Here is a 12656-nt window from a genome sequence, read left to right as displayed (position 1 = left end):
AGAATAGAGAATTCAGGGGCTTCCCTGTGGCGCAGTGGTTAAGAATCCGCCTGCCAACGCAGGGGACACGGGTTCGATCGCTGGTCCAGAAGATCCCACATGCCGCGGAGCAGCTAAGCCCGTGCGCCACAACTGCTGAGCCTGTGCTCTAGAGCCCGTGCACCGCAACTACTGAGCCTGCATGCCACAACTACTGAAGCCCACGCGCCTAGAGCCCAGGCTCCACAACAAGAGAAGCCACCACTGTGAGAAGCCTGCATACCGCAACGAAGAGTAGCCCCCTCTCGCAACCAGAGAAAAGCCCATGTGCAGCAATGAAGACCCAGTGCAGCCAAAAATAAAATAAATAAATTTATTTAAAAAAATAGAGAATTCAGGATTTCATCACAAGTGGACAGTATGCCTTCATTTTTCTTTTTTAAAAAAATTTTTATACAATTTTTAAAGGTTACTTTCCACTTACAGTTACTACAGAATATTGACTATATTCCCTGTGTTCCACAATACCTCCTTGAACCTATCTTACACCCACTAGTTTGTACCTCCCGCTCCTCTACCCTTATGTTGCTCCTCTCCCCATTGGTGACCACTAGTTCTCTATATCTGTAAGTCTGCTTCTTTCTTGTTGTATTCACTAAATTTGTTGTATTTTTTAGACTTCACATATAAGTGATTTTCTCTTGACTTATTTCACTTAGCATAATGCCCTCCAAATCCATCCACGTTGCTGCAGATGGTAAACTTTCATTCTTTTTTATGGCTGAGTAGTATTCCATTGTATATATATACACCACCTATTCTTTATCCATTCATATGTTGATGGACACTTAGGTTTTTTCCATGTCTTGGCAATTGTAAATAATGCTGCTGTGAACATTGGGGTGCATGTATCTTTTCAAATTCATTTTTGTTTTTCTCAGATGTATACCCAGTAGTAGAATTGCTGGGTCATATGGTAGTTCTATTTTTAGCTTTTTGAGAAACCTCCATGCTGATTTCCAGAGTGGCTGCACGAATTTACATTCCTACCAACAGTGTACGAGGGTTCGCTTTTCCCCACATCCTTGCCAACATTTGTTATTTGTGTTCTTTTTGATGATAGCCATTCTGTGACAGGTGTGAGATCATTGTGGTTTTGATTTGCATTTCCCTGACGATTAGTGATGTTGAGCATCTTTTCCTGTGCCTGTTGGCCATCTGCCTTTCTTCTTTGGAAAAATGTCTATTCTTCTGCCCATTTTAAAAATTGGGTTGTTTGTTTTTTTGATAAGTTGTATGAGCTGTTTATATATGTTAGATATTAATCCCTTATTGGTCATATCATTTGTAAATATTTTCTCCCATCTACTAGACTGTCTTTGTCAGTGGTGTCCTTTGTTGTGCAAAAGCTTTTAAGTGTAATTAGGTCCCCTTTGTTTGTCTTCACTTTTATTCCCTTTAGGAGATGGATCCAAAAAAATATTGCTTCAATTTATGTCAAAGAGTGTTCTGCCTATGTTTTCCTCTAGGAGTTTTATAGTATCCATTCTTACATTTAGGTCTTTAAGCCATTCTGAGTTTATTTTTGTATATGTGTTAGAGAATGTTCTGATTTCATTCTTTTACATGTAGCTGTACAGTTTTCCCAGCATCACTTATTGAAGAAACTGTCTTTTCTCCATTGTATATTTTTGCCTCCTTTGTCATAGATATTGTAGATCAATTGACCATAAGTGTATGGGTTTATTTCTGGTTTTTCTATCCTGTTCTGTTGATCTGTATGTCTGCTTTTGTGTCAGTACAAAATCATACTGTTTTGATTACTGTAGCTTTGTAATATAATCTGAAGTCAGGGAGCGTGATTCCTCCATCTCTGTTTTTCTTTCTCAAGATTGTTTGGCTATTCGGGGTCTTTTGTGTTTCCATATACATTTTAAAATTATTTGTTCTAGTTCTGTGAAAAATGCCATTGGTAGTTTGATAGGGATTGCAGTGAATCTGTAGATTGCCTTGGGTAGTATAGTCATTTTAACAATATTGATTCTTCCAGTCCAAAAACACAGTATGTCTTTCCATCTGTCTGTGTTGTCTTCAGTTTCTTTCATCAGCATCTTAATAGTTTTTGGAATACAGGTCTTTTGCCTCCTTAGGTATGTTTATTCCTAGGTGTTTTATTCTTTTTGATGCAGTGGTAAATGAGATTGTTTCCTTAATTTCTGTTTCTGATAATTTGTTGTTAGTGTATAGAAATGCAACAGATTTCTGTGTATTAATTTTCTTTAATTAATTAATTTATTTATTTTTGGCTGCAATGGGTCTTTGTTGCTGCATGCGGGCTTTCTCTAGTTGCGGCGAGTGGAGGCTACTCTTAGTTGTGGTGTGCAGGCTTCTCATTGTGGTGGCTTCTCTTGTTGCGGAGCGTGGGCTCTAGGCGCATGGGCTTCAGTAGTTGTGGCACATGGGCTCAGTAGTTGTGGCTTGCAGGCTCTAGAGAGCAGGCTCAGTAGTTGTGGCACATGGGCTTAGTTGCTCCGTGGCATGTGGGATCTGACCGGACCAGGGCTCGAACCCATGTCCCCTACATTGGCAGGTGGATTCTTAACCACTGTGCCACCAGGGAAGTCCCCAGTATATTAATTTTGTATCCTGAAACATTACTGAATTCATTGATGAGCTCTTGTAGTTTTCTGGTACCATCTTTAGGATTTTCTATGTATAGTGTCATGTCATCTGCAAACAGTGACAGTTTTACTTCTTCCTTTCCAATTTGGATTCCTTTATTTCTTTTTCTTTGATTGCTTGGCTAGGACTTCCAAAACTGTGTTGAATAAAAGTGACGAGAGATCCTTGTCTTGTTACTGATCTTAGAGTGAGTGCTTTCAGCTTTTCACTGTTGAGTATGACGTTAGCTGTGGGTTTGTCATATGCCTTCATTTTTCAAAAAACAGTGCTCAGGTCTGTTCTGGTTAAGGGAACTAAACTATCAAAGTTTTGCAAACTTAGGCACATGTGGAGTCCACTTTTTAGTCTCCTAGTATACTTGAATGACTTACAGAAATGTTTTAAAAACGTTAGATTTTTAACTATTTACAATTTATTGTTGAAACTGTGTTTGGCAATACGCCTTCAAATATTCTGAAGTTGTTATATTCTTGTCAGGATCCCTGAGATTTTTTTTTAACCCCAATTATCTCCTTGATACCCATATTCACACAGCTCACTAGAGCAGGGAGAGGCACCTGCTAGAGCAGGGAGAGGCACTGGTCTTTGACTAAAGCGTGTGTTTCGAAGATTCTAAACAAAGGATAGGAGAGATTGGTGGTAGGAAAAATGACCACAGCTCAACTCTGACCAAGGACGATGTACTCTTTAGCCTCCTCTGACCTTGTGAAGCGAGGGAACAAGCAAGTTCTCTACTTTGTGTCTTACTTGTGTTTGTACCTTTTATTGCTGAGTCACCATAAATTCATGTGACTTCACACATTTTCTTTCCCCTTTGATATGTAACGAAAGACACCATTCATTACTCACTTCAGATGCAGTGGAAGACCCAGCATATAGAAATGTCAGTTATTGTTTTAAAAGAAGCCTCAAAAGACTGAGTAAGCTTTGAATTTTCTGTTCAGAGAGTGGGGTTAATAATTAGGAAGATTCACATGGCTCCTGATAAAATAATTTTACCCACTTGCTCAGAAAACCGGCAAGGTTTTCACTTGCATAAATCGTTTTTCTTTTTTTTTTTTTGAAAAAGTCATTATTCTTTACCCTTACAGAAACAACTTTTACCTGAAAAATCTTGTAAGTATTTTTTTTCCCCCAGAGAGAAAAACAGGCTGTTTTTGCCAAGTTCCTGTAGTGACTGGTTGGCAAAGGTGTGAGTGAAATCTAGACTTTCTACTTTCTTCTCTCTGTCCTTTTATATTGATGAACAATTTTTAGGCCTCCACAGGATATGTAATTATTTGTCAGTGGAGGAATGAGCTACAGCTCAAGCAAATACTCAGGGCACATGGTTGCTTGACGTTGAAATTCTGGCTTCCTTAGTGTCATTTAGGTCTTATGCTTCAGGAATTAATTTTTTAAAGCATAAAATCTCTGAAGATAAAACTGACTTTTTGTACGATAAAAGATCTTGAAAGGATATATCTTAATCTTTATGGCAGAGATTGTCTTTAAGGTGTGCTTGGTACGAAATCACAAAGAGAAAGTCTTTTGAGTCGTTGGGTCTTTGGGGATTATGTTATGAACACAGAATATAAGCTTGCTTCTTAAAATCCACTAAAACCACCTCCCTTTACTGTATGTATTGATCTTTGACTTGAATTGAAAAGGGGTTCTTTTCCCTCTATGTCATTAAAAAGACATTGGGCCTATGGGTATTGGGTCTTAAATTGGATTTTCTTACAAAGAGAAAAGGAAAAATTGGCTTTGGGTGTTAGGGCATAACAAAAACTAGGCCCTTCCTTATGAAAATTGAATTTGTGCCTGTATTGTGTTAGTACTGAGGCTGTACATCATCCAGATGATTGCACAGATGCTTATTCATGCGGTTGAGGACTCATCTCGGTCTGTGGCTTCTTTGAGGGATCTTGTCAGAAGCTAATGATGAGAGGGTGTAGCAGTAGTGCCGACAGTAGCACACGAGACCCTTTTGTTCATTCTCTTGATCATGACTTTACATTAGGAATCAAAGGCTTTAGAAGCTCAGTGGAAAGAAGCCCGTGTGTTGCCCTGATTATGATACTGTCATGGGTTGCTTACTCCTTGATTAAAACCTCCTAGCTGTGTAGTCAATACTATTCAACTCTTGGGGAATATAAGACTGAGGAATAAATTGTTAGTTGTCATTAGAGAAAATAATGATGTTATGATTAGAAGAAAGGTTGTATAAGATAATTACAGTCTTGTTCTCCTCATCCCATCATTTATTTTGGAAGACTTGACGCACTGCCAAGACGCACTGCCATGAAATTAGAATAACTGCATAATGTTCTGGTGGCAGCTTCCCGGAGAAGACCTTTGGCTTTGGAGTGGGGGGACCAGCCTGGGTTTGACTTGCCACGTGTGGCTGTGTGGCTGTGAGCTCCTTACTTAAGCTTGCAGGATGTTGGGCGCGCGAATCCTCTAGCGTAGCCCCAGCGTGGAAGAGGTGCTTAGTAAATACTTTTCCCCTTCTTGTCTCTGTGTAAGTTGCCCATTTCCCTCTCCTGGTCCCAGATTCCCAGTGGGATGCTCCTTCAGGCTGATGGAATACGCCGTGTGCCGATGGGGAGAGCATGGAGTTGGCTTCTGTGGATGCGGGTCCTGTGCCGTGCCAGCCACTGCGGGTTCCAAATAACACTCCTTCCTTGCCCGGCAGGTGCCTGAGATCATCAGCTCCATCCGGCAGGCCGGGAAGATCGCCCGCCAGGACGAGCTCCGCTGCCCTTCCGAGTTCGATGACACTTTCGCCAAGAAGTTCGAGGTGCTGTTCTGCGGCCGCGTGGCGGTGGCGCACAGGAAGGCCCCGCCCGCCCTGATCGATGAGTGCATCGAGGGCTTCAGCCACGTGAGCGGCGGCGGCTTCTCCTCGGATCAGCTCCGGGCTGCGCCGCAGCCGCCGGGGGACCGGGAGCGGGGCCCACGGCCGATGCGCAAGTCCTTCTCCCAGCCCGGGCTGCGCTCCTTGGCCTTCAGGAAGGAGTTTCAGGACGCAGGCCTGCGGAGTACTAGTTTTTTCAGCTCCTTTGAGGAGAACGACATCGAGAACCACCTGATTAGTGGACACAATATTGTGCAGCCAACGGATATTGAGGAAAATCGAACTATGCTCTTCACGGTAAAATATTATCAAAACCTCATGCGCATCCCCAGTCTGATCTGTGTGTTTAAAACAAAATCTGCTTTATCACGTGAAGATTCTTTGTGCATTTCTTTTGGATTTATGTGTGAATCCATATGTTTTTATACTGAATAATTCTTTTCTCAAGATAAAATTCTTATTAGTCCCTAATTAGCCTTTGGAATTCATCAGGGGGTCACAAAAGAGACTCTTATATCCTCTATGACTTTTATCCCCCTCCCCCATGGTTGTGAAGACACCTTTTCAATGTGGAAAGAAGAGTTAATATGTGTAAAAGAGGCCCCCAAAGGAGATTTTAAAAATGGATATTAATTTCAAGTAATGTATTTCAACAAAATCTTTTTGGAAAATACCCCTTCTTTACTATTTTTACTAATTTGTAAAATACTTACCCTTTGTTATCTGGATAATTAGATTTGGGGATAACATGATATTTGAAATTGATACCCAAGCTGAAATATTAGTTTAGCCAATTGCTCACTCACTTTTTTCTAGAAATGGTTTGGTAAACTGACAGCCAACTGCCAGAAAAGGCATGGGCAGGGAAGCTGTCCCTTGCAGTCGCTGCTCCTGGGTTCCATGCTGATCTCGGCTCTTCTTGTCAGGCTGCCCTCCCTGGGAGTCCTCTGGGTCTGAGCCGATGGGACTCAGCTGGCCCAGTAGCAAGCTGGTCTCTGACAATATAGGGAGTGGATTGTTCCTCGGCCTCCTCTGTCTCTTCTTTGGCCTAAGGCTGACTAGAGAGAGCAACATGAGCTTAAATGTAAGTCTTGGCGTCTGTGCCTAATTCGGGGCAGAGGATGGCCCAGGAGTGAGGAAGCTGGCTGTGTGGATGTATGCAGGTTCAAGATCAAGATGGGGTGTCAGAGGCCCGATTTCTTCCTCTTTTCATGGTTGACCTAGTATACTGAAAAGAGTGCTACGTTGGCAGTCAGTCTGGTGCTGTAATGTGTGATATATATTTTAACAAAACAAAACAAAGCAAAAACCCTCTTGGTGTCATTGGGAAAGCTGCTCAGTGCATTTATTTTCAAGTACTTATTACGTGACTGCTGTATACAGGGTCCTGTGTAATACGTTAGAAATACAGCAGTGAACAAGACAGGCATGATCTCTGCCCACGTGGAATTTAGATTCCAATGAGAGACTGGCGATTGTACAGGTAATTGTCTCACTAAAATTGTGATAAATGCCGTAAAGGAGAAGTAAAGGATGCTGTGAGGGCATCTGGGGAATCAGGGAAGACTTTCTTGAGGAAGTGATTTTCACTGAGCAGAGGTTTCATTGTGGCCAGCTGGGTTCAGGGAGCAGCAAGGTGAGGGAGGGGTGCTGCACAGTTAACAGTGTGGTTATTGCAACACAGTCCCCTGCTGTAATGGAGATCTGTTACGCTGACCCAGGTATGTAAGACAGTGTTAATTTGTGCTAACGCTCTAGCTTTTGTAGAAAGTCAGGTAAGCAGTCGTGAATACCTAACACAGTATGCATTCAACAAATGGTAGATTGTTTTAACAATAATTTAAGAACAATTTTCTAATCATTAGGAAGTGTTCTAGAAATCTTGAAAGAGAAGCTCCTGTTTCCTGGGAGGTTCACTTATGTAGAAACCTCTCTTCCTTACAAAGGGGGGATGTGGGAACCTGAGGCTTAGTTGCCAACTTCTGTATATTTGGTCCTTTCACCTCAAGACTGCTGCCTGATGTAGGTGAACACACTGATGGTTGTCTGTGCTACCTGAAATCTGTAGGATAGATTGTGACCTTGAAGTGATTTTCTACATGAGATGGTCAGAATTCTATAGGAGCTTGACCCATTGAGTCTTTATTTTCATAGGTTATGAAATGAGAATGTTCGTGTATAAATCTGAATTCAGTGTTGATAAAAAGCTAGTTTCTTTTTTTGTTTGTCTTTTAAGATTGGTCAATCTGAAGTTTACCTCATCAGTCCTGACACCAAAAAAATAGCGTTGGAGAAAAATTTTAAGGAGATATCCTTTTGCTCTCAGGTAAATGGAGATGGGTTATCAGCTCAATTGCCATTTGATTTTTTTAATGAATACTTTTACCGTCATTCAGCAGAAGTGGTTACGGTCACAAGATGTATGCTTTCTAAGTACTGGGTTTGTGATCTTGCATTTCCTTTTGTGTATTAAGGCAAACTATAAATATAATTTTGAAATTAAGGATTTTGCTTTTAGCAACCATAACCTACTGGAGAAAATAGGTCTCCTTTTCTTTTTTTTCAGGCATTGGTAGTAATGTTCCACAGTCATGATTTCCAGGTGTGTGTGTGTGTGTGTGTGTGTGTGTGTGTGTGTGTGTGTGTGTGCGCGCGCGCGCGCATATTTATATATACATTCACACACAGTTAATATTTTTAAATAGATACTTATTTTTACTTTATAAAAATTCATAACTTTTGAGGTACCAAGATCATTATTTCTTCTTCCTTAAAATATAATAAATAGTGACTATTTTGAGGATGTTTTCCTCAGAGTACAGGATCTGCTTGAGTTCTTGCGTGCACATCTCCTGGGTGTGTTTCATAGAGAGATGTTGGAGAATCTGTTAATTATAACGAGCTATGCCAATTTTACTCAAGATACTTTTTATCTTGATTTGCTGCTATTTGTATTGTAATGTTAGTATTAAATATCTGCTTTTTCATGTGATAGTTTAATTATTTCCTAAAGGGTACAGTTTACAAGGTTACATGATCACCTGCCCTTCAAGCTGTCAGCACTCATGTCTCTGCCTGATGGTGCTTTCAGGAGATGCTGCATATTAATATTTATGGGTGATGTCTAATCTGTATTAAGGTGCCTCTTAGCTGATACTTTCAAAACAAGCGTACATATTAATATTTATTAAAAAGAGCTCTTAGGAAACTATGGTAGAACTTTGGCCTTCATATCTTATTTTTAAAAGCGTCTCTCTTCTCTTGAGTGTATAATTTTTGACTCATTCTTCCTACCAGTTTACTTCAATATTTATATATTTGTTATTTTAGTAGTACGTATGTTTTAAATCTTTTAAACTTTGTGTCTGCATGTGTTTACGTGTGTGTGCATATGTGTTTGTATGTTAATCTCTCATCTGCTTATTCCTTGATACTGAAGAAGAATTCTCATTTTTTTGTGTCAGCTTTTCTCCACTTCCTTTCACTACTAAAATGAGCAGTAAAAACTCCAGTTTTCAGATCCTACTTCTCTTATTGTGGGGATAATCAGAGTAACATTTTAGTAGAACTTCATATTTGAGAGATGTTTTTAGACATTTAAAATATCTGAGAAAATAATACTTTTATAATGTCCTTTAAAATTGTGCTGTGTGAATCTTCAGTTGCGTGTCTGGCAGTGGTGCCTTTTCTGGATATAACTGACCATTCCTTGTTCTTGTCCCTGCCTTCAACAGGGTATTAGACATGTGGACCACTTTGGGTTTATCTGCCGAGAGTCTTCGGGAGGTGGAGGCTTTCATTTCGTCTGTTATGTGTTTCAGTGCACAAATGAAGCTCTGGTAAGTGAGAAGGGGCCGTTCTTAAAGTCTCCTTTACGAGGGATTTCAGCCTCACTGATATCTTTACTTAGCAAAGCCATATGGCCTCATTGACATATTATTTGGCTTTAATTATTCTTTCGTCACTATTTGATAACCAGCTAGTACATACCCGAGACTTAATTCGATGTGCATTTTCAATTTTCATCATTCTTAAAGGCCTGCTCACTTTCACCCTCTGCTTTAGCATTTTTCAAATGTCATTTTGGACTTTTGATCAGAAGAGTTGGTTTTCGTTCAGTATTTAATTTGCGTCTAGTTTTTACCTTATCTCCTTGAAGAGCTTTGAGCATTTGTAGTGTTTCTAGGCTACGTGTAATCCTAGCAGGTATTATGATTATTATTCATTAACCTGTGACTAATAGTCCAGAAGAATCTTAAAGTACTGAGTCTTTCCACAGAGTCCTGAAATCTCTGCCCAGCTTTTTTTTTTTTTTAATAAATTTATTTATTTATTTTTGGCTGCGCTGGGTCTTTGTTGCTGTGCACGGGCTTTCTCTAGTTGTGGTGAGTGGGGGCTACTCTTCATTGCAGTGCGCAGGCTTTCTCATTGTGGTGGCTTCTCTTGTTGCGGAGCATGGAATCTAGGCACGTGGGCTTCAGTAGATGTGGCTCGCGGGCTGAGTAGTTGTGGCTCACAGGCTCTAGAGCGCAGACTCAGTAGTCGTGGTGCACAGGCTTAGTTGCTCTGCGGCATGTGGGATCTTCCCAGACCAGTGCTCGAACCCGTGTCCCCTGCATTGGCAGGCGGATTCTTAACCACTGCGCCACCAGGGAAGTCCCATCTGCCCAGCTCATTTTAAATGGACTTTTTGATGACTATAGTCTCCTCTCTTCGATCAGGTGGATGAGATCATGATGACCCTGAAGCAGGCCTTCACAGTGGCCGCGGTGCAGCAGACAGCGAAGGCGACGGCCCAGCTGTGTGAGGGCTGCCCCCTGCAGGGCCTGCACAAGCTCTGTGAGCGGATTGAGGGTGAGCCGGGGTGGGAGGGTGGCAGGGTGGGCGGGGGGCTGTTAAGGGTCCTGGGCAAATTCGTTGGAAGGTTCTGCCCCGTGGAGGCTTGTGTTAGTTACAGGGCTCATAGGTGGATGTCTTCTGTATGTCAGGCACTGTGCCTAGACCATCTCCCCTCAAGGGGCTCTGAGGGCAGTGGAGGAGTAAGGGGACCACAGGGAACAAGACCAGTTGCATTGTTAGCAAGGTGGTGTGAGTGGTCAGTCACTTCAGCTACCATGGAGGGGTCTCGTAACAAGAGAGCTAAGAATTTCCACCGGGTAGGTCAATGACAGCGTCATCGATAACCTCTGCCGGAACAGTTTTAGTGGAGGGAGCAGCCGTAAGGTAGGTTGCAGCTGAGGAGCCCATGAGAAAGCGCACAGGAAGTGATGCTGCGAGTATGGACTACGATTCCTAGAAATTTGGCTTAGGGAGAAACTGCAGTACACGTTCCGGTTTGCATACTTAAGATGTGCCTGGCACTGTACTAAGTGTTTTCTTTAACATGTATTATCATCCACTTAATCCTCACCACCTCTGGGAGGAAAAGGGATTATTTGCACATTTCAGGGATAAGCAAACTTAGTTTCTGGGATTTGGGGATGATAACCATCCTGATGGGTTTGAAGTCGTATCTGATTTCCCTTTTGAAAGACAAATTGACATCATCTTAAGGTCTTTGAAGTTTCATTTGCTGGCATTTCAGTGCTCTTTAAAATGAATCAAAATGATTACCATTTTCAACTGTGTTTTCCTAGCTGTTACTCCTTGCTGACATTATACAAAATATATTTGGGAACAAGAAAACGTGTGCTTTAACAAGAGATCCCATCTGAGAGGATCACTAACCCTTTCCTTAGTGGTTGTCAAGATAAGGTAAATGACAGAAATGTCTCTTATGAGCTTATTAAGAAGCCAACAATGACTTTGGCCTTGAAGATAAAGCAGATCCTGATCTGCAGGAACTGGAAGGGTTCCAGAGTTCCACTTGATACATCTTTCTTTGGTCTGGCTTAGCTTTCAGAAAAATATAGCTGAAAAGTTTAATTGTGGTGGGGATTTTGCTGCTGTTTTTTCGGAATTATCATTTCATTTATCTTTTTACTGGATAAAATCCAAGCAAAGCAGAAAGCTATGCTAATGTAAAAACATCCAATAAATAGCACAATTAGAAGGCTAGTGAGGATTATATTTTGCCTACATGATGGGAAGCATTTCTAAAGTATAGATGGCACATTATTAGAGCCATCCTTAGTAGGGGAGATGCTGATTATTTTATGAACAGTTCAAGGTTCTTGCTTTTTGCTATATTGCATCCCTAATAAGTAGAATGAAGTCATTTATTAAAGCTCATTGTATGTTCCCATAGGAGTAGTTCTAATAGGAAGTTATGATCTGGCCAGGAACTCCATAAACTGTGGAGAGGACCAATGACATGGCAACAAAAAGAAAGACTTAAAGAGTTTTTTTTTTTTTTTAAATATATTTATTTAGGCTGAGTTGGGTCTTCGTTGCTGTGCGCGGGCTTTCTTTATTTGCGGTGAGCAGGGGCTACTCTTCGTTGCAGTGTGAGGGCTTCTCATTGCGGTGGCTTCTCCACGGGCTCTAGGCGCGTGGGCTTCAGTAGTTGTGGCATGCAGGCTCAGTAGTTGTGGCTCGCGGGCTTAGCTGCTCCGCGGCCTGTGGGATCTTCCCAGACCAGGGCTCGAACCCATGTCCCCTGCATTGGCAGGTGGATTCTTAACCACTGTGCCACCAGGGAAGTCCCAAGACTGTTTTCTTAATAAATTGATATAGTCAGTATGCTCTGGACTCTGTAAAATAGAATAAATACACTGTACATATGGGTGCTGTTGGACACTTACAACATGTAAGGGGTGCAGCTGTGCTGATTCTGTGTTTGAACTATGTACAACTGCTAGTATTTATATAGTGTTTTGCTTATTTTAAAGTTTAGAGGAGCATTTTGGGAATTCTTGGAATGAATTATACTTTCACTAAAAGGAAAAAAAAAGTTTTACTGAGGTTTCCTTTTGCTGTCTAAGTAAATTTGCCTTCAGCAAAGCAAAGGCACTCATCAGAGCTCCCTTTAATAAGAGCCTTTTCAACCAGACATCATGAGGGCGGGCTCACTTGCCTCGCTTCTCCCCTCTAAAACCTTTTGGCATCACCTGGGGAGTGCCCCCTTCTTGCTGCAGAAACTCCCGTTCCCCGCCCCCCCCCGCCCCTGCCAAGGCTGAAGGTAGTGAGAAGCCCTGTGGAGGGTGCACAGTGGAGA

At 41.5% G+C, this 12656-nt stretch overlaps 1 protein-coding gene across 8 annotated transcripts in view; it reads left to right on the top strand.

The window, feature by feature from the left end:
- The window catches only part of TBC1D1 (TBC1 domain family member 1), a 225725-nt gene that overhangs the window by 120951 nt on the left and 92118 nt on the right, over positions 1 to 12656 (top strand). For 7 of the 8 annotated variants that reach the window (XR_009540365.1, XM_060148361.1, XM_060148362.1 and 4 more), the window contains 4 exons: positions 5339 to 5797; positions 7737 to 7826; positions 9235 to 9339; positions 10222 to 10354. Coding sequence is in view for 7 of the 8 variants with exons in the window: in XM_060148361.1 (XP_060004344.1) it covers positions 5339 to 5797; positions 7737 to 7826; positions 9235 to 9339; positions 10222 to 10354 (787 nt within the window). In the remaining variant the exon portion in view is untranslated. The remainder of the gene's footprint in view (positions 1 to 5338; positions 5798 to 7736; positions 7827 to 9234; positions 9340 to 10221; positions 10355 to 12656) is intronic. The other variant, XM_060148363.1, reaches the window with a different exon arrangement.

This window comes from Lagenorhynchus albirostris, chromosome 4, assembly GCF_949774975.1.
Source record: "Lagenorhynchus albirostris chromosome 4, mLagAlb1.1, whole genome shotgun sequence".
In the NCBI taxonomy this organism is placed as follows: Eukaryota; Metazoa; Chordata; class Mammalia; order Artiodactyla; family Delphinidae; genus Lagenorhynchus; species Lagenorhynchus albirostris.
The sequence above is the reverse complement of the archived record's forward strand: the minus strand, read 5'-3'. Positions and strand labels throughout refer to the sequence as shown.